This window comes from Leptopilina boulardi, unplaced genomic scaffold (genome assembly GCF_019393585.1).
Source record: "Leptopilina boulardi isolate dan_hultmark-lab unplaced genomic scaffold, ZJU_Lbou_2.1 LbouV2_116, whole genome shotgun sequence".
NCBI lineage: Eukaryota > Metazoa > Arthropoda > Insecta > Hymenoptera > Figitidae > Leptopilina > Leptopilina boulardi.
Window position 1 is genome coordinate 256,185 of NW_026137659.1, and position 26,955 is coordinate 283,139.

The 26,955-nt window shown below is 21.4% G+C and overlaps 3 protein-coding genes across 12 annotated transcripts in view; 2 read left to right on the forward strand and 1 right to left on the reverse strand.

Annotated features, from left to right (window-relative positions):
• Positions 1-8,344, forward strand: part of LOC127282842 (phosphatidylinositol 4-phosphate 5-kinase type-1 alpha) — a 41,036-nt gene extending 32,692 nt beyond the window's left edge. For 7 of the 9 annotated variants that reach the window (XM_051307379.1, XM_051307388.1, XM_051307394.1 and 4 more), the window contains one exon: positions 6,601-7,536. In XM_051307379.1, coding sequence (XP_051163336.1) covers positions 6,601-6,765 — 165 coding nt within the window. In that variant the 3' untranslated portion in view covers positions 6,766-7,536. Of the gene's footprint in view, positions 1-1,710; positions 5,095-6,600; positions 7,537-8,120 lie in introns of those variants that run through there. The other 2 variants (XM_051307419.1, XM_051307410.1) reach the window with 2 other exon arrangements.
• Positions 8,345-10,008: 1,664 nt separating this feature from the next.
• Positions 10,009-16,393, reverse strand: LOC127282943 (exocyst complex component 2). Its single transcript, XM_051307555.1, has 11 exons — positions 16,039-16,393; positions 15,446-15,746; positions 15,063-15,258; positions 13,305-13,806; positions 12,763-13,058; positions 12,227-12,411; positions 11,862-11,976; positions 11,406-11,684; positions 10,818-11,144; positions 10,397-10,581; positions 10,009-10,276 (listed from the first exon to the last, which is right to left on the reverse strand). Exons 1-11 carry the CDS (start codon positions 16,145-16,147, stop codon positions 10,087-10,089), a joined length of 2,685 nt encoding a protein of 894 aa, XP_051163512.1. The 5' UTR covers positions 16,148-16,393; the 3' UTR covers positions 10,009-10,086.
• LOC127282931 (Fanconi anemia group M protein) lies at positions 15,786-26,641 on the forward strand. Of its 2 annotated transcripts, none has more exons than XM_051307541.1 (14): positions 15,786-15,803; positions 17,086-17,271; positions 18,404-18,571; positions 18,719-18,891; positions 19,081-19,170; positions 19,280-19,504; positions 19,737-19,890; positions 20,009-20,130; positions 20,475-20,594; positions 20,688-20,853; positions 21,012-21,166; positions 21,280-21,526; positions 21,600-24,367; positions 26,115-26,641. In XM_051307541.1, exons 2-14 carry the CDS (start codon positions 17,097-17,099, stop codon positions 26,379-26,381), a joined length of 4,830 nt encoding a protein of 1,609 aa, XP_051163498.1. In that variant the 5' UTR covers positions 15,786-15,803; positions 17,086-17,096; the 3' UTR covers positions 26,382-26,641. The 2 variants fall into 2 exon arrangements, with proteins under 2 accessions (XP_051163498.1, XP_051163490.1); XM_051307533.1 differs by lacking the exon at positions 15,786-15,803 and adding an exon at positions 16,532-16,692.
• Positions 26,642-26,955: the final 314 nt, after the last annotated feature.

A 26,955-nucleotide genomic window follows, 5' to 3' on the forward strand; every position in this document is an offset into this window, starting at 1 on the left:
AAAATAACAAATATCAAAATTGCATTCAATATTAATAATATTGCACACCAAATTCATCCAGCAAACGAAAATATTGACACAAATACTAATTTTGCATATATATATCAAAATGTCACTGCGCTATAATTTAATCATTATTGTAGAAAAAAAATGCAATAATTTTTTTATTATAAAAAATATTGCATCATTTCTGTAGAAATAACAAAACTAAAATTAAAGAATAATGAAGTCTGCGTTAATGTTAGCAAATTTTGTGTCGTCTTATTTATATTTGAAAATTGTTTTGTTTTTTTGTTTTTTTTTTTCGTTGAAGTTAGTAACGAAATCGGCTAATGGTATCGAAAAGGTTCATTGTTTAACAAAAAAACATTTGTGAATGTCCCTTTGTTAAGTATTTTTAATTTTTCATATTCATTATTTCATGTATTATTATATATAATAATTATTATATAGTTTGCTTTCCTTTGACCTTTTCCTCCTCGCCGCTTTTGTTGCTAATATATTGTGTAACAGTCTAAAATGCTAAAAGCACAAAAAAAAAATTAGTGAAAAGTACGTTGAGCGTTTCGAAGTATTAATTAAATTTTTGAAAAATTTTTCTTGATACTAATTTTAACAAAAAATTTATAAATGAAAATTTTCAAAAATTACAGTACAATTTTATTTTTTCAACTCATAATTAATAAAATAAATTATAAATTTAATGTAAGCAATATTTATATTATTCTTTTAAATTGAAAAACATATTTTTAATTGTATGCAAAATTAAAATTTTTTTTTTGTTTAAATATATTTAAAAAATTTAATTTTATTAAAATTTTATTTGTTTTGTAAAAATATCAATTCTTTTTAAATTATCTATCTATTGTACAATTCATTTATTTTAGATAAAAATTTATTATTTTTTTTGTCTAATATTTCTTTAAATTCAATTATTTTCATATCGTATGAAAATAATATTTGAATATCTTTGTAAATTCAATTACATTGATTTAGAGATTTTTCGTCTGTTATGAATAGTATTTTTCGATTATTTTCTCTATTTCTCTAAATTTTAACTTCAATTTTCTACTTTTTTTTATTTTCCTACATAGGAAAGATTTATTTTAGAAAAACAATTTCTGGACATTTTTTAGTTTTAAATAAAATTTTTAAACAATTTTTGCGTTTCGCGATATAAAAATCGCGGTACTGAAGTTTTTTTTTATTTTTTTTTTTTAATCGAGCAATAATAATTTAATTTAAAAACAATTAAATTTTAAATATAATTTAATTTAGAAAATTATTTTATTTTATTTTATTGAAATAAATCCAACAGTTGTTGGACATAAATTGATAAATTAAAAAATGTTTTACGTTTTGAATTTGAAAAAATAATATAAATTTCCTAATGTTCAATTAATAATATTCTGTTATTTATGTAGAAAATAAAATTTTATTATTCATTCACAATAAATTTTAAATTAAAAACAAATTTATTTATGTGAAATATTTAAATTGATTGTAATTATTCGTAAATAGTGTTTTTTTTTAGAAGTTCCATTTTTTTGTTTTGTTTTTTCTATGAATGGTTTATAAGGAAAATTGATAAATTTGAAATTCATTTTGGGATTTAATTGTCAGTAGTTTTTTTTTTTTATGTCGTTATTATTTCGAAACGCTCTACAGCTGGCGTCATGGTCTGAAAGCTTGTCTATTTGCCTAAATTAGGAAATACTACAACGAGATTGAACGTCTTGTCCTCTTCGACCATCGAGAAAAAATGGTGTGCTTCGTCGCAGCGACGAATCTTCGAAAGTGACGTAAGAGTGGGAAAGGATTCATTATAGGATTCGAGAAATATCTTATTATAATATTATTAAAGTATACGAAAGAAAAAAAAAATCACTGAAATATGACGCTAAATCAAATTCCATCTGGAAGTCAGTTTTTATAAATTAAACATTATTAATTTCACTCTTTTTTTTTCTTTTATTATTTTATTCACTTTCCATTCTTATTATTCGAGTATTAAATTTTTTTTTCTCAAATTCTTTTCAGAATTTAAAAATAGTAATTTTTGAAATTTTTCAATTAAAAAATTCTGAAGAGAATTTTTTTTTTTTTGTAATTTCGCATATTTTTTAATGAATTAAAATCGACACCTTCATTACCTCAAAAATACCTGGTACTTAAAATCATTGAGAAAAAGATTGACTAGTGTGTGAGGGGAGATTAGTGATTTAGAGAAATACATGACAAAAATATCTTAGACGATTTAAGTAAACACAGCTTGATGATGAGGCACGTTCTTTTATTCAGAACAAAAACAATATTATAGAATATATAAAAGTTTTTAATTTAAAATTTAATTTTGTAAAATAATATTCATTTTTTTTTTAAATATTTATTTATTTTTAAGTGTATAAAAATTATGGCCTATATGCCATTCAACGTAACAATAAAGCATGGAATTTTTCAAGTTACAAAAATTTCTTTTTAATAAGTATAATTTAAAATTTTGTCTTTTTAAAATTATTAGAAGCTAAATTAAAAATTGAACTGAATTTTGAAAAAAAAAACAATATTCAAAAAATATTTAAATATAAAATTTTAATCAAAGATTACAAAATTAAAAAAAAAAAAAAAAAAACGCAAACAAGATTCAAATTGTCGCAATTTAAAAATATTTTTATTTTCATTTTATGTAAATAAATTCCAAAATTTTCGAATTTTATTAGAATATAAAAATAATATACTTTGTGACTTGAAATTTAAAAAAAAAATTTGTTTTTCCATAAGAATTATGTACCTACAAAGCTTATGTTGAAAAAAAAGTTATTTTTTTTCCGAAAAGAAAAGGAAATATAAAATATCGTGATTATATAAATCAGAAATATATATATAAATATATAATTAAAATAACAAAAGAAAAAGGAATTGTCTTACAGAATATTGAATCCGTTGGCAATATTTGCTTATTATTAAGGCTCTCATTTTTAGATGTTACGTATCTATAAAAAAAAAAAAAAAGAAAATCTAATGGCGTTGTAAATAATTTTAATTTTAATTAAAGAGAAAAATCGCAAGACTTAATATTATAATTATTATACATATTATGCATACGTGTAAACAAAACAAAAAAAAAAAATATTTATCGCGTTCTTTATGTCTGTCGTTATTGTGCAATTGTATAGTAAAAGTAATATTTTTAATCATATCCCTCTGTATATGACTTACCAAGTATTGTATTATATTATCAAAAAAAAAGTGAGAGTCAATCACAATAATGTTATATAGGTGCACAGAAAAAAAAATTGAAAATTCCTCATCAAAAATAGTCAACTTTTATTCATATATGGTTGTTTATATATCAAATATTATGAAGTATAATTCATCAATTTTAATTAAGGGCGTGTGATATATAAAATTGAAAAAAAACATTTGACAATTATTCGAAAAGAATTATATTTTATTTTTTTTTTTTTTTTAGTTAATTTTTGATAAAAATTTATATTTTTATATTAATTAAATATTAAAATGAATATTTATTAAAAGCTTTTTAAATTTTTTTATTAAAAAAAATGTGCTATTTTACTATTATTTCATTTTTTTATTATTAACTACATAATAATTTTATTACTATAATATTAATTATTTATTATATGCCCTTAAATTAATTGAGACAAAAAAAAAAATAATATTCACCTGTCACATTCGTTAAAATTTAGCTATTATTTTGGCCGCTTTAGAGAAATAATTCAGCATTTAAAAAAAAAAATTTTTTTTAATTTTAGGTGAATTTTTTTAATTTGAATTCGACTTATTTTTGTAACTTTTAGAAATTAAAATTTTAACGTTAAAAAAAAATCTTTTTCAACTTCTTTTCTGTGTACGAGAAAAAAAAAAAATTGTAAAACTTGCGTGCGTCTGTGTATAGGAAACCAGTTTTTAGATGACAGTTTGTCATTAAGAAAAAGGCAAGGAAACTTAGAGAAATTTTTGAAGAGGCCAAAATGTTGTTCAATTAATGAAAAAATGTTATTTAATGTTTAACGCTTGTGGATGTTGTGCGAAATCAATCCAAAACACGAAAAAGAAATCATGTAAGCAATATTTGATGAAAAATAATAGTTAATTTAGTTTTGAAATTATTTTCTCAAAATGTGTATTATAAATATGTTTTTTTAAAATTTTTTTTGTAATTTATCTAGTCATTAACAATTTTGATATTATTTTAAGTAAATAGATTTTGGTTTATTAATAAAAATTTTTTTCTTAATTCTATATAAATATTTTATTTCTAAATTTAATTAAAAAATTTTTTTTTTATTTTACTCTAAAAGGGTTTATGTTTAAATTAAATAAATAATAAGCTTACATGTTTTCTTAAAATTGTTTAACGCTAGACGCTGCATATTTCCAAAAATAATTGCATTCCTTTAAATTCTAAGTAAAGCGCAATAATAATTTTTTATACCGATTTTTAAAAATAATTTTAACTTTTTAAAGTAAACATTTTTTTTTAAATATAATTTATGTGCAAAACTAATAAGGTACAACGAAAGCTTTAAAAAAAAAAAAATGAAACAGTCAGGATATTATTTCGAACAAATAAATATGAGATTTTCTTTAGTAAGATAGTTTGAAAGAAATTTCGAAAAAATAAAATATTTATAAATATTAGTTGAATAGAGAAAAAGAGATATTTGCGGAAAAAAAATAAGATTTTGTTCTAATGTAATATAATTTTAAGAAATGTGAAAAAAAGTTTTTTACTTTTTTCTTTTCCAAGGATAGAAAATTTGATAGAAAAGATTTGACTATAGAAAAAAAAAAATGTAAAGTAATATTGAAGATGAATGATAATATGTTTTATATTTACAAGGCTTTTTTACGCTGCATAAAAATATTTTGAATTTTTAAAACAGTACCAGTGCTCCCATTTTAAAAAGCGTCTACGCATAAAATAAAGAAACTTGTTATTGTTCTCCTCGAATTATTATATAAATAAATAAATAAAATATTTATTTATTTATTTTAAACTTTAACAATTTTTCTGATACATCGGTGTGCGTGTACCATAAAATAAAAATATATAATAGTTCGAATAAATTAACATTTACTTTACATGATTGAATATTTTGTTCATCAGAATCGTATTTTGTCGTATTAATTTTAATTAAATTAAATTAATTAATTTTTACAAATTAAATGAAATTAAAATTTGTAAAGATTACAAAATTAATTTAATTAATTAGTAATTGAATTATTCGTAATTATTAATGATTAATTAGGTAAATGATTTTACTAAAACTTGATTTTTATATACTTCATTCCAAATACGATTTTGATGATAAACTGCGAATATTTAATTTACTAATTAAAATGTGACTTAATTGTTTTTTTTTTAATACTAGCGCTTGAAGGACAATTTTAATTCAAATTGTAACTAAAGTTGAATTATATAAAAAAAAAATATTCATTTCTTTAATTTGGTGTTGGGACGACGAAAACGTTTTTGTACAAGTATTCTTTGTCAAATTTAATATTATATTTATCTCGAACTTTCGAGATAAACGTCAGTGAAATTCAGTGAAATTTATGATCAACGATTGGAAAAAAATATATTTTTCATTTAGAAAATAATTAATTTATAAATGATAATTTTCCACAATCAATATTTGTCTAGAATTAATTCTGAGAAATTTAATTAATATAGAAATTAATTATTTGCCTTCATATTTTTTTTTTAAATTATTGATAAAGAAATTTTGTAAAATTTTTTTTAGGACAAAAATTATTATATATAATTATATAATTTCATAATCGTTGATCGTAAATGTAAATTTCAATTTTCACCGATGTCAAAATAAATTGAAAGAAATTTATTTTTCAAAAATCTTATATTTTTATTGTACCAAAATGTTTTTTAAAGTTATCAACTGTAAAAAATATTATTAATATTAATTTTCTTCATCACATTATATAGTTGATATATATATTTTTTTTTGTTTTCCTATTTATTATAATGTTTAGTGCACAGTGATTCGTGTTTCATTTGTTTCACAATAATTTTTTATATATGTCTGTAGAAAAATTTGTCTGTTTTAACCATTTTAATTGATGTGAAAAATGTACCAAAGCTCGAAGATCCGTCGCTTGCGAGTTTTTTTTTTTATTATTATTATTTTTACAGTCTTGAAAAATGTCACTTCGCTTTTTCTTATTATAATAGATTATAGGAGCATGCAAATATTTTCCAAGCTTGATGCTCTTCGATATTGCTTTTCAGATATGATTTTCGATTTATTTCTTTTATATTTACATGCATATATTTGTTGAAATTGAAATTTTATATATTTATTTTAATTTTTATATTTATTAATTTATAAATATAAAAAAAAATTATGTTATGAAGGAAAAAAAATTGAGAATCAATTGAAAATAAATATCGCTTAAAATTCTATGTGATTTTTTTTTTTTTGGCTTACATAGTAAAATTAGAGCAAGAAATTGAGAATTCTTAGAAGAAAATTGAAATATAGAAAAAAAAATGAGTAAATAAATAGAAAACTTAAAATTTGTTTTTTTTTTAACGATTTATATCGAATGATCTAGAGACGGGACACCTATAGTTTCGAACAGATAGATTACTTCGATAGAATATCCAATCGACTGTCACAACGTTTAAGAAGAAGAATGTCGGAGCGATCAAGTTTTAAACATGTTGCAATTGTGACTGCAGTACAACGTGCACTAAATCTACGGCATCGAAGACCATGACTACAAGAATCCACTGAAAAAAATTAAATAAGACTACGATTGAATTTTTTTTTGAATCTCTCTGAAGGATGAAAATTTAAAATAATTTATTTAGAAACAATTTCAATGTCTAGAAAAATTAATTATTGATCGATCGTGGGGAAAAGGCGTTTTTTTTTAAATTATAATTTAGCAAAAACTGACTTTATAATTTTATTTAGAAATTATTATATATTATTTATATTATTATTATATTATTATTATTATTATTATTATTATTATGTATTATTATATTATAGATAGAAAATATTGAATGAAATGAAGTTATATAGTAAAATATAAGAAACGGTTCTTTAAAAAAGTCATTAAAAAAAAAAAAAAAAAACTGAAAATGATTTGAAATTATTTAAATTATTCAAAAACAATAATTTATAAATTTTCACTGATTTAAATTATAGAGAGAGATTTTCAATAATTTAAATAATTCAAAAAAAAAATGATATTTTATATTTAGATTTTTATAATAAAAGAAATTTGCGTTGTATTAATATGAAAAAATGAAATGTATACATTTTTATTACTAAGTATTGTACTTATTTGATAAACAGTATTTTTTCTATATTATGAATTTGTTTCTAATATTGAGAAAAAGTCTTCTTTGAATCGAATAGAAAGTATTTTTTCTAATATAACAAAGCGAAAAAAAATACTTTCATTTCGATTTACTTTTTTTTATTCGAAAGAAAACTGCGAATTTTTTCTATTCTTTACAAATTTTATTTTATTTTTTTTTTTGTAAAGAAAATATATTTTTAACAATAATTAACTTTAAAATGAAAAAGAAGAGAAAAATCCCTAAATAGTAGAAAAATCCTTTTTAATTTTAAAAAAAGTTTTAATTACATTAATTTTTTTTTTATAAATGTAAATTGAATGCAATATTTGATCCAAAGAAGTCTTTTTCATGAAAATATAAATATTATAAAAAATTCCCCCCCAAAAAGAGACTATTGTATATATTTTTAAATGTCTGAATTATAAAAAAATAAGTAGTTAATTACGAACAAATATAAAAATAATAATTATTTAAAAAAATGAAGACGTATTTCATAGTTGTATTTGAACGCTAATTGCAATAATTGAAATTGTTGGCAATATATAAAAATACTATATATAAATCTTTTTACTAAAAATAAAAATTCGAGTATTATTATTTTAACCACTAATAAATTGACGATTATAATTAAGTATAGACTAAAATATATGCATGTGGGTGAAATTTTTATTAAATTGGCAAATATTTATTTTTCATTCATTTACACAAAATTTGATTTCATTTAATCATTCAGTTCTTTTTTTCATTACACCCTTTTCAGACCCACCTCTAGGCAAGCAAATTTGGAGGGTATCATTTTTTTTTTAATTCTAAAAATGATCTCGGAGCTGCGCATTATACGATTTGCCATTTAATCATCAGCAGGTTCCATTTAATACAAAAAAAAAGAAAAAAAAAAAAGAAATGATGCTGTAAGTATAAAGAAGAAATTATTGGAAAGGTAATCTCTCAACTTTATATTGACCTCAGTGATTTGCTTTTAATATTTATAGAAATTTAGTTAATTTAATTATTTAAATGAATTTAATGCAATATTAATTTAATTTAATTTTAATTAAATTTAATTTAGTCAAAAAATATTGATTAAAATTGAAATTTTATCAAATTTAGTCAACATTATTAAATTTAATTTAGTCGCAAATTAATTATAAAATTTAATTAAGTTAAATTAATTAAATTTAATCTCAAGGAAATACAAAAAAAAATTTATTAGAATATATAGTTTAATATTATATATTTAGCAAAAAAGAATAATGAAAGTGAATTTTTGTAATTTCTATTTTAAATAATTCAGTTTATTTTGAAACTGAATGAAAGAATAATTTAATTGACTGAATAAAAATGAGGCATCTATAAGCAATTTGTTCAAAAAGACTTAAGTGCAAATTGTATTTTGTAAAGCTATATATGTACAAAAAAATTAGTTTCTATATAATATTATACTTTCAAGCTTCTTCCATGAAGATTGCTTGTTTGTTATAGATAATAAATTTTATTTAAGAATATGTACAAAGCTTTTTACTGAGCATTTAAAATTTTAAATTAGCGTTTATCTTTTCGTCTTATTTTGAAAAGAGAGATAATATTTATATCTTATTTAGGAAGTTTTTCACTTTTTTTTAATCGTTAATCATTATATAAATTTACATTTTTGTATATTTCATTTTTGTAGTTTCTCATTAAATACATTTTACAATATCTAATTTATTTTTAGCATTAAATGCTAAAAAAAATAAAAAAAAGGAAATTTTAATTAGATCATTATTGTCATAATATAATAAAAAAAAATCATGTTCCATAAAATATTTCCAATTGACTTTTTTGTCATAGATTGTAATAATTTAAAATTTCTTTTTTTTTATTTATTTATTTACTGTCAGGGGAAGAGTAAAGAGGAATAAATTTTCTTTTTTGTAAAGCAAACTTTTTTAATCTTCCCCAAAATGAAAGCATTTTTATAAAAGTCAAGAGTGTTGAAAATGTTTAATTAGAAAATTATTTCATTTTTTTCATTTCTTTTTGAAAAAACACTCAGGAATAAACACCAAAGTTTTACAATACTGTTCATTACTTTAGACTTTTTCTTTTCTTTTTTTAAATTAGAAAAATTTTCTTTTATAGAGACAAAAATAATTATTAGAATTTTAAGTACCTAGCGAAACTATTTTTTAAAAATATGTTTAATAATATAACAACAAAAGAAATTCGAAAAGGTCTATTGTATATTACATTTTTTAAATTATACATTTTTTCAAAACACAAATACTCAATATCTACCAAAATTGTTTTACAGTTAAAAGTGTAAAATGAATTTTTTTTATGCATAAGAATTTTTACTAATGTATAATGCCGTTAAAAAAATGATACCTCATTACTATTGTATAAACTAACTTAAAAAAAAAAAAATGGAAAATTATAAGTGATTCAAAAAATAAATTATTGATGCATCTTATTTATTAATTATTGTAAACAAAAAAAAATTTACGTTTTATTTTACCCAATCATAATGTTTAACAAATTTTATTTACTAATTAAAATAAAAAAATATTTTAAAAATAATTAATTATATTATTAACAATTAATGAAAGAAAAAATTATTTTTACAACTTTTGTGTCTGTAAGAAAAAAATTTACAAAACAAAAAGAAATGAAAATAATTTTTCTCTTTATTTATAACTATATATATATATATATATTGTTAAATTTGTACAATTTTATTTATATATTTACACAATTGTTGTTATTGATTCTGTGATTTTTTCTTCTAAATTTTTTTTCGTAAACGTTGGATCGGCAAGACAATAAAGTTGAAGTTTCATTGACGTTGAAATTTTTGATGATAATGATTTTATTCGCAACAAATCCTCCTGATTGGCTGGTTGTGGAATTGCTTCTAATGCCTCTTCCAAGAAAACTCTTTTGAATAAAACAAACAAAATAAATAACTAAATTCAAAATTGAAACTCATTGGGTTTATTAATTTAATGTTAATAAAAATTAATTTTTGAAAGTAAATTTATTTATTTTTGTTCTTACTTTGCCTTTGGAGTTATATATGGTTCAAAAGCCTTTGAAAGCATATAAATATCTGTACGAGCTTGAATAATTCCCGATGGACTAAAACGAGTTACACAAGACATCAATCGATTTAATTCTTCGGCAATTGTCTCGACAATGTGCGATAAAACTCTATTTAATAATCCTGGAGAGACACGTCGAACCTGTGTTTACAAATTAAATTAATCAAAAAAGAAAAAAAAAATAAAAAGTAGTAACAAAAAAAGAATTTGCACTTCGAAATTGGAAAAATAAAAGAAAGCAACGTTTGGAAAAATAATACTTTGGGCCCTTAGACATTGAAACTTTTGTACCCCAATTGTTGAAATTGATTTTTTCACTATTATACAATAAAGAAAAAAAATTTGTAACTCTACGTAATAAATTATTTATTACATACCTCCGCATGAACTGCAATTAAATTAGCAAGCGCCTCCTGTGCATAGGGTCGAGCATGCGTTGGCTCCAAAAATGAATCCCATTCTAAATCACCTAAATACATACTTGGCTCTATTGTACCAACAAGTGGATCGCAACGTCGTTCTAAATACGCTTCCAAAACAGCAGTATCAAGTGTCTCTAATTGTGTCCAATCAGAATTCCAACCAGTGGCCATTGATAAATCAGGATATCCTAGTGTTTTCAAATTTTCCTCAACGCGTGGCAATATTGTTTTCAACGTATAGCGAATATTACTCAATGATATTAACAAACACTGCTCCCAAGTCTAAAAAAAAAATTATATATTTATTTTTCACAATTTCTAGTCAAATTTTTTTTAATTAGAAAATTGAGAAATTCATTTCTTATCAGAAAAATTGCAAAAAAAAAATTTTTTTTCCTTTCTTGATTTGTGTGGCTATTCTAATTGTATTAAAATTAAAAAAAATTTCCTTTTTTCTGGATACTTGAACTTTAAAATTAAAAATAAATGTTTTGTAACAAAAAATTAGAAAAACAAATAAATAGTTGTGATTAATTAACATACCGGACCGTGTTGCTTACTATCCCTGATTCTATAAGCAATGGGCGAGCTAACAAGTTGTGAAACTGATGAAATTTCTTCTTCCAATGCTTCTTCACTGCCACTAAAAGCCAATTGTCGAAGACATCGTGTAAATGTCGTGAAGAGTGATTTTATAAAATTGTAATATAATTCTTGTTGCGATAAATTTGCCAATAGAAGCGCTTCTCTTGGTCCACAAGCAACTGCAGTTTCTCGTGCCAATTTAGAAACTTCCATTACCATTTTTTCAAATAATGACGGCTATTAAAATTTAATGTTTAATTCAAAATTAATTAAAATATTTTTAATTTTATCTTATATTTTCATTTGATTTATATAAAATGTGAAATATTTTTTTATTTTTAATTTCTTAAAAATAAAATAACGAAAATAATTTCTATATATTATCAAAAATTTTACAATATATATATAGCATACCAATTTTGTTATTCCACCGTCTTCATTTAAATATTCAACTTGCCAAATTTCTTTGCGCTGTAAAGCTAAAATATTTTCCGCCGTTTGTCTAAATAAAGATGCTAAACACAGCATTCTGTAAAATAATTTTATTATTCTTTATATTATTATTTATATATTATATTATTTTATTTTTATGATTGTTGTTATATTATTATAAAAAGACCTTTTCTTCTTATTATTTTTATAATATTAAACATTTTAATAAAAGAAAATAAAAAAAATTTATACTAATTTTTGCGTTAAATGAAACAAGTTTAAATTTCGTCTAAAAATTAAATTTTTAACAAAATCAAATTAACTATTATTATATAATTATACTCTACCTCAAATCAAATATGAAATTTCCAAAAATATCGAGAGCATCGCTCGGCAAATCTAAATGAATTAAAGAAGCGTACATTTGACGTATACATCGAAGACTGTGCAAAAGCCAAGGAGCATCAACTTTCGTACTGTACGCAGTTTTCATTGCATTTACAGCATGTTGAATACTCGATAAAACTAAATTCTACAAAAACAAAATCAAAATTATTATAAATATGAAATTAAAAATTAATCAACACATTCCTTTATTTACATTCATTTTTTAAATTAAATTATTATAAATAATTCTTCATTTTTAATATTGCTAAATAAATGTTGATATAAAATATAATTCATTATTTCAATTATCCGGATAAATTAATTTAATTAAAATATTTGAAAAAGATTTTAAAAACTTTGGAAAAATTTTGAAAATATTTTTTTTTTTAATGTATTTTTTTTTCTTTTTTAATTAATTTTTCTATAAAATAATTATTATTAATTATTATTAATTACTTAATTAATGAAAAATAATAAATTTAATATTTTTTCTTACTTTAAATGGTCCTTGTTTTTCAGCATTAACACTAACATGAAGTTGTCCGGTAAAATAACTTTGTCCTAAACGCCAAAGATCGGGAAGTTGTTCGGTAATAATTTCACAAATTGCTTCAATGCATTGAACTCTCAATGAAATACTATTTTTATCATTTTTATTTGTTCTCAATAATTGCTTCATTGACATTGGTGTTGTTGCATTGGATTTCAATTGTTTTAATTCTTCACTTTCTGCCTCAAAACATTCTTCAACACACAATTTTACGCTCTTCTCCAAATAGGATGCATGCGATACTATAAATTTTCATAATTATAAATTAAATTCAGTAATTTGAAAATTTTTAAATAACAAATAATTTATTATATAGAAGTTCAGAAAATAAAAAAAAAAGAATTAGCACAGAAAATTGAGAATTATATTCTCTGCACGAATGTGAATTTTTTTTTCTTTGCAAGATTGATTACTTTGAAAATTTTATTCCTCTAATTATTATCATTATTATTATTATTTTTATTAATATTTTTTATTTTGTTACTCACCTATTGCGTCCCAAGCAGGATCACCTTCAGCCTCAAGACTAACAAGATTTCGAATAATTTTCTTTTGCTCCTCCAATGTGAATGGTACTTCATCGAGTTTTTTTCTCAAAATATCCCTTAATGTTTCAATTCTACTTTCAATTTCGGCTAATACTTTTTTAAAAACTTCAACCTCAGTATTTTTAAAGAGATTTTTCACTCTCGCATAATCATTTATCACAAGATCATAGTTGCCTTGTTTAATATTTTTTTCAATATTAACTGGCATACAAAAAAGAAAACGATAACGTTGCATTAGTGCCAATGCATTACGTGTTGAATCCGCTCTATCTCTTCGTGCAAGAACATCATCAAACAATTTATTTGCCTCGGACATTGATTCTTTTATTGCATTTTCCAATTTTTCCATTGGATTTTCACCATATTTTTTCACATCAGTCTCAAATTGTTCCTTAAGAAACATTATTGTATCGAGTTGTTCCATTACAGAACGAACATTTGCCTAAAAGAAAATTGTTTTTTTTTTTTTTTTTTAAATTGAAAATAAAATTGAAATTGACTTTTTATATTAAAAGATAATAAAATACAGGCCTCGGGGTCGACTTTAAGACACAAAAAAAAGTCGTTTTAGTCGATTTATATTTTAAAAAAAAGTCGAAAAAGTCAATTTTTTTATTTTAACAAAATTGGTTAAAAAAAATTTAATGGATATTTTACTTTAAATAACTAATGTTATTAGATATTAAATTAATTTTATTAATTCTGTAACGAGAATAATTTTATAAAAACATTATCAAGAAAATTTATTTCGAATATTTCAGAATCGAACTAATTGTAAGACAAATTTTCAAAATTTTATTTAAGTATAAAGGACAAATTTCTTTAAAAAAAATTCTTAAAGTTCCATTTTTATAATTTTTTCAAGTCTTATTTAAGCTATTTATTCAAATTAACAATTTTGTCACAGTTTTTAGTTTTAATGGGTAAAAAAATTTCAGGCAATACTTAATTAAGTTTTACAGATTTTTAAATAATTTTTTTCTTTTTTTAAATAATGATAATAATTTTGGAAGAGTTAAAGTTGAAATTTTTTTAGAAATCATTTAATTTCAAAGTTTTTGTTAATTTTCAGACGATAATTAAATTTTACAGATCAAAAAATAATTCGTCTAATAATTTTGGATAACATTTTTTAAAAGTAATTGAATTTTCAAAGATTGGCAATTTTTATTTTTGATAATTTCACTTTTTAAGTGAAAACAGTGATTTCTGTTGATGAAGAATTTATTAGAAATCACATAAAAAAATTGAATTCCAAAAGTTTTTAATTGAAAAATGCTTTCAGTTAATTGAATTTTCGAAGAATATTAAAAAAATCATTAAAAATAATTGAAATTTTCGCAAATAATTAAATTTCAAGTGATTTTGAATTAAAACTTTTTTGGTAATTTTATTTGCTAATTTTTTTAAAATTATATAAACCTTTATTAAATTTCATAAAAATTTTAATTTAAAATTATTTAAAGATAATAATTGAATTTGTGAAGAATTTTATTAAAATTATTAAAAATAATTAATTTAGTGAAGAATTTTAGTTAAAAATTTGTTAAATAATTGAAATAAAGAAAATCTGAAGAAAATCTGCATTGTATATTTAAAAAAAAACATATTTTGTTTAAAAATGTAAAAAATTAATTGGAATTAATAAATTAATAATTATCGAAATTTGTTCATTATTAAAAAAAAAAATTCTCTCACCTTTAGAAAAGATAATTGACCTTCTTTTTGTGAATGAACTTTGCGACGTAAATAAGCTAAACCGGCTTTTAAATCATCCAACGTTGTTGCATGATGATATTGCAAAAGAAACCATCCGGGATGAAATTTTTCACTAGTTAACTCACCAGTTCTATCTCCAAATAATTCAATAAGTTCGTCTTCCGGGAATTTTTTCCTGTAATACAATTTTTTTTAATTTACAATTTTTGTTACACTATTAATTTATATTCTTTTTAATCAATTTATAATATTGCATTGAATAATTAATATTATTTTTTATTTTTAATAACTAATATTATTTTGTATTTAATAAATTTTAAAATTATTTAAAATTATAATTATTTGTCTTTTATTATTCTTACTCATTTCCTTCGACACTCAATCCCAGTGGATCTTCCTGTTGATAATTTGTGGGAGAAAGAGCTCGTCTTCCCCAAACAAAACTTTGAACAGGAGCTTCTTCAACCCAAACTGCAGATTCTTTCATTGGACCAATTGTTTCATGATATCCACGAAATTGCACTGTTGACGTGCCTTGACCTCCACTTCGTGTTGTTACTATTATATCCCCACGACCTTTGCATGGTCCCGATCTTGCTATTATTTTGTTTGACGATTTCCATTCTGCCGAGAGAAGACAGTCGCAGCCGCAAATTGTTAGACCTTTAAAAATTCGAAATAAAACAAAATATAATTCACAAATATTGTTTAAGAGAAAAAGTAGGTACTCTTTCTATTATTATTATTTATATTTATAGAAAATAAAAATTCGTTGTTTAAAACAAAAATTAAAAAAAAATGGTAACATAACCTATAAAGTAAATAAAACTAAATAATTGTATTATTATATTTTAGATAATTATAGTATTTTATATTATTAAAAGCAAATACATAAAATATGTGTAAATTTTTGTGTAAATTAAAAGTAAAAAAAGATTTATATTCATATTCTAACCTATAAGATCTTGACTTTTATTTCCTAAAAATTCTCCTCGAACAGTGACACGAGTTCCTGGTGGACCTTCCTTGGGTGATATTCCAGTAACTACAGGTGGAGGTGCCATTCTTGAAAATATATAGAATTTGTAATTTTATTTCTAAAAAATTGATGTAATCATTTGGTGGTTAAATCATCACGACTTCACGACACTTATAACACTTGACATAATATTTTCTTAATAATATATTTTTTTAAATTATTTTCTATTCAACTAATAAAATGTCAAAAAGAATTAAATTCATTAAATAACAATGAAATTAAAGTAATATTTATTTATCAATTTCAAGTTTTGACAGATTTTTGAGTATTTTGACAGAATATGCAACACTGTGGGGGTGTGTTCATTCCTTAATACTTATCAATGTATTTGTAATGTGTGTATACATAAAAAGAACACACTGTCAAATACTATTGTGTATGTATATGTGGTATATCGTTGTGTTGTATTATGATTTTTTATCATTTATAACACTTTGTCTTTAATTTCTAATAATTTTTTAAGCACAATCTATTCTAATAAATGTGATTCTTTAGTGAAAGTTTTTTTTTTCAATGAAAGCCGAAAATTTTTAGTGTATTTACATTATTTTTAGGTTATATGTGTCAAAAGTAAGTTTTATGACATTTATTTAATTATAATAATTAATATAATTTTAAATTCAATACAATGTAAAATTTTAAAGCCTTATTTTCTATTTTATTCAAAATTTAAGTATAAATTTAAAATAAAATTAATATCGTTATAAAAAATAGTTCTATTTTGTCAAACATTTTATTCTCAAATGTTTTGTTTGTTTAAAAACAAAAATTTTAAATTTAAGAAAATATTTGAACTTTTATTCTTTATTTTATCTGAAAAGTGATTGAAATTTAATATTTAGATTTATTGTAAACGTTTTATTTTTCTTTAAAGTGCGCAATACATAATTTTGTTGAATTATAATTATATTTAATGATTTGATGAATAATTGCTCCAATAATTTTAATTTAATAATTTTTTAGAATTAAACAAAATGGATGATATATCATCTCAACATCCTTTATTTTCGGATGATCCTGGAACATTAGGATTCGACTTGTCTGCTGGCAATGTTTGGATATATCCAGAGAATTATCCCATAAGAGAATATCAATTTACCATTGTTAAAAAAGCACTTTTTCAAAATACTCTCGTATGTCTGCCAACGGGTAAGAACTTTACAATTAATTTTTTTTCAACAAAAAAAAAATCCGTTAAATAAATCTAATAAATGATTTTTTAACTTGGATTTAATTAATTTTTTTCAGTGAAATATTTGGTTTTTTAATATTTTATTAAAAATTATTTGTTAATTTAATTTAATTAATTAATACGAATTAATTAATAATACGAATAATTTATTATTTAATGCAAATACCCACACATTTAACTTATAAAAATTTTTACGGCGTTGAATATTAAATTATCGAATTTCTATTTAGCAAAATTGTATTATTTTAAATTTACATTTAACTAAAATTCGATTTAAAAGAATTTCTATTTAGCAGAACTTTTATAAAACATTTTTTCTAATACTTTTTTAAAATTTTAAATTAATATAATTTCAATTTAACGAAATTAATGTCTATAAAAATTGACAAAAAAAAGAACTAAGCAGAATAATTTTCCTTAAATTAGAATTCTGTTAAATAAGAATTAGTTCGAATTAAAATTTTCTTTAATAAAAACTTTGTTAATTAAGAATTTTGTTAAATAGAAATTCTGTTAATTGTGGATTTATTCAATGACAATTCTGTTAAGTAAATATTTTGATAAATCGAAATTTACTAAAATAACAATTGTATTAAAAAAAAATTTTTTATTTTTTTTATTTTTTACGAAATATTATTTATTTGATTCAAATAAATATGAAATTAGTGGATAATAGACAGGTAAATGATTTGTTAAAAAAAAATTTCAGACTTTTGGAATAAAATAGAGAAATTTAATAAAAATTTCTATGATTTAAACAAAAAAAAATATTTTATCGGATTCAGTGAAAGATAAAATTTTTTCTGTAAATTAGAGAAAAATTAGAGAAAAAATAAATTAAATTTTTATGGCAATCCTGATTTTAAAAAGTACTGTATTCAAAATTTTTTCAAATGATAATTATACTTAATTTTCGATAAAAAAATCAATATAATATTCGCCAAAGGTTAAAAGATGAATTTTGAACCTTAGAATCTACAAAATTTGAATTCATTTAAACCGCAGGAACATCCTATTGTTATATAAATAAATAAATGTAAAAAATATATTTAATATAAATTTATAAAAAAAAAATATATATATTTGTAGGTTTAGGAAAAACATTTATAGCTGCAGTTTTGATGTACAATTTTTGGCGATGGTATCCAAAGGGAAAAGTTGTCTTTTTAGCTCCGACAAAACCACTTGTGGCACAACAAATAAATGCCTGTCATGAAATCATGGGAATTCCCAGTGAAGAAACTATTGAACTCACTGGTACTATTTTTTTTTAATTTTTAAAATATTTACTTTCGAATAATAGAATTTTTTGTTTTTTTTTTTTTTTTTTTGTTAATAAATATTAGAATATTGTTTGGTAATAAAATTCTAATTATACCTAATAATTTTTTTTTTTAATTTAAGGAAATACAAGTCAAAAACTTCGTGAAATAGCCTGGTCAAAGAAAAGAGTAATATTTGCTACTCCACAAACATTTCATAAAGATTTGGAAAAAAATATTTTTTCATTAAATTTGGTCAAATGTTTAGTCATCGATGAGGCGCACAAAGCATTGGGAAAACATTCTTATTGTGAGGTAAATAATTTTCTAATTAGTTGAAATCTACAATTTTTTATATTTATTTTTTATCTTCTCTATTTAAATTACTTTAATTAATAATTTTTCACTTATTATTTATTTAGAAAAATAAGCAGCGAAACAAAAATTGTTTTTGGGTAAATAAATGAAATAAAAAAATTTTTTTTTTCTTTCCATTTATTTTAGAGTGTTCGTTTATTAAGTGAGCAAAATAAATTTTTTCGTGTTTTGGCTCTTTCTGCAACACCTGGAGATAAAATAACCAAAGTAGTTGAGGTAAAATTTGCCTTTATTTAATTTTACTATATTTTATTGTAATATAATTTTATTTTAATATCAAAATATCTTTATTTTTTTTTTTTTTTTGCAATTATTTCCTTTGTAGGTCATAACGAATCTTCATATTTCGAATTTAGAATTGAGAGATGATATGTCGTCGGATATAATTCCTTACATTAATGAGAGAAAATTGGAAATTATTTTAGTTCGCTTAAGCGATGAATTGGCAAGATTTAAAGAACGTTACATATCAGTGATGGATCCTCATGTCAGATATTTGGTTCGGTGTAACATTCTTAAAGGTGACACTGGAAACATTAGCAAAGGAAGGGTGAGTTATTTTTCTTAAAAAAAAAAAAGATTTGATTCAAAATATACATTTTTTTTTTATCAACGTTGCCAAGTTTCAAATAAAATAAAAAATAGTTTAAATTTTCATTTACTTAAATAATAAAATAATAATTTAATAAATACTAATTCATTTAATTAAATATCGTAATTATATGAAGTTTATTAATCCTGAAATAGAATTTATTATCTATTTTCTCAATTTTTTCAATTAGATATTCCACTTAGTGAAGGAATTTCAATCGAGGCAAAATAAAAGTGGAAATTATGGACAAATAATGAAAACATTGAATATATTGTTAACAATGTCTCATGCATATGAATTAATGATTCGACATGGTCTAAGAGCATTTCTTCATTTTTACGAAAGTAAGTTGAATAAAATTGTATTTAATAAAATTGGATTAATTTAGAAAAAATTGTAATTAATATTAAATGTAACGAGAAAATATAAGGTTTAAAAAAAAGTATTTACTTTCTTTAACAGATCATAATGACAAATCTTGGTTGGGACAGGAAGTTAGTTTACATCAAATGTTGGAGGATATAAAAAATTATCTTGGTCCATTTCCCATTATCGAACCATTATCGGATGGAACTATACCAGACGTAAGTTTTGATAATTTTTTTAATTATTATTTTTATTTTTTTTGTTTATCATTATTTCATAAACAATTTATTATTTTCATATATTTCTTAGACTATTGGATTTTTAAATTATATGAAATTATAATTTTATCTATTTAAGTAAGTATACTATAATTTAATGACAAAAATTTAATTAGATTAATTGAAACAAATTTTGTAAGAAAAAAACATGAATTTTTCAAAAAAAAAAATTTTAATTCAAAATTCTTTATGTGGACAAATTTTTTATTTTAAAAATTATGTAGTTTTCATCATGCCGAGTTTTCTTTATTTATTTTCAATAAAAATAATTTGCAAATTTTCAGATTCCCAATGATCTTCTATTTGGTCACAATAAATTCTATAAATTAAAAGAAGTTCTGCAAAAACATTTTGATTTGTTTCAAAAGAAAAATCAAGAAACGCGAGCAATTGTATTTGTAGAGGTAAAATATTTATTTATTTTTCTTACAAATTCATTTTTTGATAATGAAAATGTATATAAAATTTTCATTAATTTTTTTTTTTTTTACTTTTAGTATCGAGACATTGTGAATGAGGTTTATGTTTTACTTTTGCAAAGTAGGCCATTAATACGTCCGCAAATGTTTGTTGGTCAAGCGGGTCAAAAGCGAAAACAACAAATAGAGGCATTAGAAAATTTTCGAAGCAATAAAGTAAACGTTCTGATATCAACGTCAGTAGGTAAGTTTTTAGAACAAATTAATTAATTGACCTTTTTTTTGCGCCTTAAAGATCGATCCGAGGCCTGTAATTTGAATAAAACATTAAAAAAAATTTATTTCTATTCTTAATATTTCAAGTTTTTTAGTTTAATTAAAATTTTTAATTGTAATTTTCAGGCGAAGAAGGTTTGGATGTGGGTGAGGTAGATTTAATTGTTTGCTTTGACATTTCTCAAAGTTCGCCAATAAGATTAGTGCAAAGAATGGGTCGAACTGGTCGCAAACGAGATGGACATATTATTGCCTTAGTGACAGATGGAAAAGAACACGAGGTAATTGTTTTATTGTAATTTGTAAATATTATCAATTAATTAATTTTTGTTCAATTTAAGGATAAATTTAATTATTAATTTCTGTGTTTAAAGATTATTTTCTTTTTTTTCAGTCTTTAAGGGCTACAATGTCAAAAAAAGATAGTCTAAATAACAAAGTTTTACAGTCAAGTGCCATTAATACTGCTCTTTATGAAGAAACTCCTCGAATGATTCCAAATAATTTAAATCCCGAGTGTCGTAAGATGCACATGAAAGTATTAACAAAAACTCCAAAAGTAAAAGGTGCAGTGAAAAAAAAAGAAAATCCAAGAATTAAAAAGAAAAACAATGAATCAAGACTAATTGAAAAAGAACCTGGTAAAAAATATACTTTTATTTTAATTTGATTTATAATTATATTAATTTATATTTTAATTTAAATTATTTACAGGTGCAAAAAATGTTGGTCAATCGTCAATACAAAATTTTTTTCGAACAATAAAACCAGGTGAAAAAATTGCCAATTACAGTAATTATGGTTGTTCACAATTACAACAAGATATAAATATTAAAGATGTTAATCTTTATTTCTCGGACAAAGAAAGTGAGGAATTTTTAACTTTATGCACAATGAGAAAAACAAGAAACGATTTTCATATTTTGAATTTTCAAATAAATGAAAGATACGTTCAATTAAATACATATCCAAATGATTTAAATACATTAACAGATGATTTAAATTTCCTACGTAATTTAGTAATACCAAATTTAAATGACAAGGATTATGTGAAATTAATTCCTGAAATAATAGAAAATACAGAGGAAACGATAAATCATGATTTTTTAAATTCTCGTTCACAAATTTATGAACAAGATTTTCCATCATCTTGTTTTAATAATAATGAAATTAATTTTTCCAATACATTTTTCGAAACCAGTGAAGTTACAATTCATGGGAGTTTTGTTGATTTACTCTATGATACATCATCATCATCGGAAGAAGATAATAATTATTTGCCAAATCAATTAGAAGTAACAAATAATTTTGATGATTTACTATTACAAACAACTGATGAAAGTGAAATGGAAGTTGAAATGGAAATGCAAATGGAAAATATAAAAATGGAAATAAAAACTGAAACAGATGATCAAAATTTTTGCAATGAAATATCGTCAATTGGAAATAATCAAGAAAACAAAGAAACAATATTTAATTTTACTGATGTTTTGGAAGATTCAAGTCTTGATTCAGTAGGAAATGAAGGAAATGAAGCAATTGTCAATGAAAATTCAAAAAATGTAATAACAGAAAATAGAGAAAGTGAATTTAATTTTAGTAATCTTTTGGGAGGTACAACTTTAGATTCAATAAATAGTCAAGATTTAATGAAATCCCAAAATGCAAAATTTTCTCATGAAATTTCGTCAATAAAAAATTCAACACCAAATATTAAGGGGAAAAATTTAGTCGAAAATGAATTTGCAAATCAATTATTGGGTGGAACAACATTAGATTGTATAAATAGTCAAGATTTATTAAATTCCATGATTTCGAATAATGAAGAAAATAATTCCTTAAGACAAGAAAATATCACTCAAAACAATAGTATTATTACTTTATCAACAAATAGCACTGGAATTACAGTTACGCAAGCAGTTGAAGAAATTGGCAAAATTAATGGTGATAAATCATTTAATAATTATTATAGTTTATTTAGAGAAAAAAGTACTCCACTATCGGGAATTGTAAAAAATAATCCATTAACTTTAGAGAAAAGTAATTCAAATAATAAAGAAATAGTTATTCTCGATTCGGATGAAGAATTATTTGTTAATAATGATGATGATGATGATGATGATATCTCTATTATTTCCGCATCAAGTAAAAAACAAATCGATGGAAATATATACAAAAATATTGTTCAAGAAACAACGTTAACTGTTGGAAATTTAGAAATTACAAAATTAAATCCCAATAAATTGGGGACATTTGGGAATTTAAAGAAATTTTCTCTCAACGAAAATTCCAGTACAACAATTACAACAGAGGAAAATAAATCAATTAATGAAAAAGAAAATAAAAATATTAACGAGGGGAGAAAATTAACAATTGGAAATTTAGAAATAAGTACTTGTAATTCTAATGAAAGGGGAAATTTTAAAAAATTTTCCCTCAACGAAAGTGAAAATTCAAAAACAAATATTTCCGAAGGAAAAAAATTAACAATTGGAAATTTAGAAATTACAACAATGAATCCTAGTAAATCAATATTAAATGAAAGGGGAAATTTTAAGAAATTTTCTCTAAACGAAAGCAACATTTCCACAGAGAGAAAATTAACAATTGGAAATTTAGAAATTACAACAATGAATTCTAATTTAAAAAAATTTTCTCTCAATGAAAATTCAAAATCAACGAACGAAGGGGAAAATAAAAAAAAATCATTAACAATCAATGAAAAGGAAAATTCCATAACAATTATCGACGATGATATTTGGGACAGTGATTTCGAAATACCAACAACTGATGTAAATAATACAAATTATTTTAAACCAACCGAAATTCCAAAATCAACATTAACAATCACAAAATTAACACAAGAAACAAATAATACTGAAAATATTAGTGAAACGAGAAAAAAATTTTCACTCTTTAAACGTGATAAACCATTTTCGCTTATTCAAGATGACAATAATCAACAGACCACTAATAATAATAATAGTTCAAAAAATAATGTGGAAATATTTAAGAAACCAAATTTACAAATTAATTTATTAAAACGACATTTAAATTCACCATCAACATCAAATGATAAAGTGAATAGAAACAATAATGATGCAAGTACAAGTATAATGGATAAAAGGAAAATTAATCGAAAAATTAATTTCAATTCAACATTAAATAATGAGAGTCCTGAAAGAAAGAGAAGAAAAATTAAAAAACGTCGTCGTAATTGTGAATTTATTGATAATGAAGCGGATGTTTCGAGTGATGAGATTGCAACTTCAGAAGGTAGTTCTGGCGATGATGAGGATCTTGAAGATTTTGTTAGTTATACACAAATTAATAATGAACAAGTTGATATGCGAGCTCATTATTTGAATTCAGTGAAAAGTCCCATTCGACGACCTGGTGCTTTTTTAATTAAAAAATCGTCTCATTTTCATGAAAATGTCTACTCTCAACCTGCTTCGCAATACGATGATACCTATTTACAGGTGAGTAAATACGATTATACGACTTTTTCGACTTTTTTTTTTACTTCTTTTTTACAAAATTTTTAACAAAATACGTCTTTTTTATTATACAATAAAGATCTTCTTCAGTTCTTTTTTATTTCAATTATTTACTAAATTTTTAACTAAAATTATTCTCTAAATGAATTATTTTAAATAATTTAAATGAAATTCTTTACAAATTCAATTATCTTTAATTATTTTCAATTAAATTTGTTTTAAAAAAGGTTATCTAAAATTATTTGATAAATTATTTTCAATTTTGTAAAATTTTACAAAATCTTTTGAAATTCAATTATTTCTAAAAATTTCAACTGTAACTCTTCTAAAATTCAATTATTATTTTTAATAATTTGAATATTTCTTTACAAATTCAATTATTTAAAAAAGCTTCAACTTAATAATTATTTTCGAAAATTTTTTTTGACCATTAAAACTAAAAACTATGCAAAAATTTTTAATTCAAAATATTTGCATAAATCAAATTTTAAAAAAAATTTGTAAATGGAACTTTTAAAATTTTGAAAATTTGTCTTAGTTTGGTTTTGAAATATACGATATAAATTTCTTGATAATATTCTTGTAGAATTTTTTTTATTAAGGAATGAAAAAATAAATTAAATAATATACAATAACATCAGATATTTAAAGTAAACTTAATTAAATTTAATTAGTTAATAAATTAAAAATTTTAGTTAATAATATTTCAAAACCGAACTAAGAGAAATTTTTAAAAATTTTAAAGTATCATTTAAATTTTTTTTAAACTCTCATTTATGCAAATAATTCGATTTTAAAATTTTTGTATAGTTTTTAGTTTTAATAATCGAAAAAAAATTTCGGAAAATAATTAAGTTGAAGTTTTTTTTAAATAATTGGATTTTTAAAGAAATATTGAAATTGTTAAAAATAATAATTGAATTTTGTTAGAGTTAAAATTTTTAGAAATAATTGAATTTCAAAAGCTTTGGTAAAATAATTGGTAAATAATTGGATTTTTAAAGAAATATTGAAATTGTTAAAAATAATAATTGAATTTTGTTAGAATTAAAATTTTTAGACATAATTGAATTTCAAAAGCTTTGGTAAAAGTTTATAGAATTGAAAATAATTTATCAAATAATTTTAGATAACTTTTTTAAAAAATAAATGAATTGAAAATAGTTAAAGATAATTGAATTTGTAAATAAATTCATTTAAATTATGTAATATAATTAATTTAAAGAATAATTTTAGTTGAAAATTTGGTAAATAATTGAAATAAAAAAGACGTATTTTGTTTAAAAATTTTGTAAAAAAAAAAGTAAAAAAAACTCGAAAAAGTCGCATCTTAGTAAAATAAGTCGAAAAAAGTCGTATTTTTGAGAAAAAAAAAAAAAAAATCGTATAATCCGAGACCTGACTATACTTAGTGTTGAATATTGTTGTCCCGTTTTATTTTGAAGAAAAAAAATTCAAAAAAATGATTTTTTAAATTTTCTTAAAATACAAAATTTATTAAAAATTAGTTTGAAAAAAAGAATTATTTCAATAAAAGATAATTGAGTTTTTTCTGTTATTTTTAAATTTTTTTATAAGTGATGAAAATTTTTTGTTTTTTAATTTATTGCAATAAAATAAGCTAAAGATAATCAAAATATTAAAAAAAATACCTTTGTTGAGAAAATTATATTCAAAAAATTAAAAATAAAAAATTATTAAAATCAAATATCATCTTACTTTTTTTCAGGATTCATTTTGCGTTAACGAAGATGAAGTTGAATATAACGATGAAACTAGTGATGATGATTTAGAAGTTACTTTTGAAAATTTAACGGAAGCAACGCAAAATCGAAGTAAACGAAAACGAGAAAAATCGCCTGTTTTCAAGAGTAATAAGAGAAAAAAACGAAAAGGTCGCATTCAAAATATGGTCAATAGTAGCAGTAGTGATGATGAAACTGAACAAATGAGAAAACAAATTCAAAATGATTCTATTTTACTAAAAAAACTGTAAAAATTGAATTATTTTTTTTTCTATATTGTTTTGCACAAACAAAAATAAAATGTAAATTGTAAAAAGAAAAAAAGAAAATGTATACAATGTATTCTGTGATTATATTATAAATATAGATTTGAATTCAAATCATTAAAAATTATCTGTGATAAATATATATATATTGTTTAATATGTTGTCCATTAATGTTAATTATTGCAAAACAAATTCTTATTGACAATAAGATTTCGTGTAAAAAAAAATTATTGTATAATAAATTATTAATATCTTTGTAAAAAAAAAGAATTCATTTCTCCTTTTTTTAGATTCTAAAAAAGAAATTAAAGAATTGGATAAAATAAAATCACTTTATTTTTCTAGCAAAAACAAAAAAAAAATTCAAATTTTCGAACTTTAACAACGTAAAAATTAAGATACATTTTTGATAACCATTTTAATTTGTCAACAATAAATTTAAATTATTTAATAATTTTTATTTTAAATTTTTAATTTAATTTGAAAAAAATATTTTATTTTCTTAAATTATTAAACAGAATATTTAAAAATATTTTTCATATTTTTTTAGATTGATGAT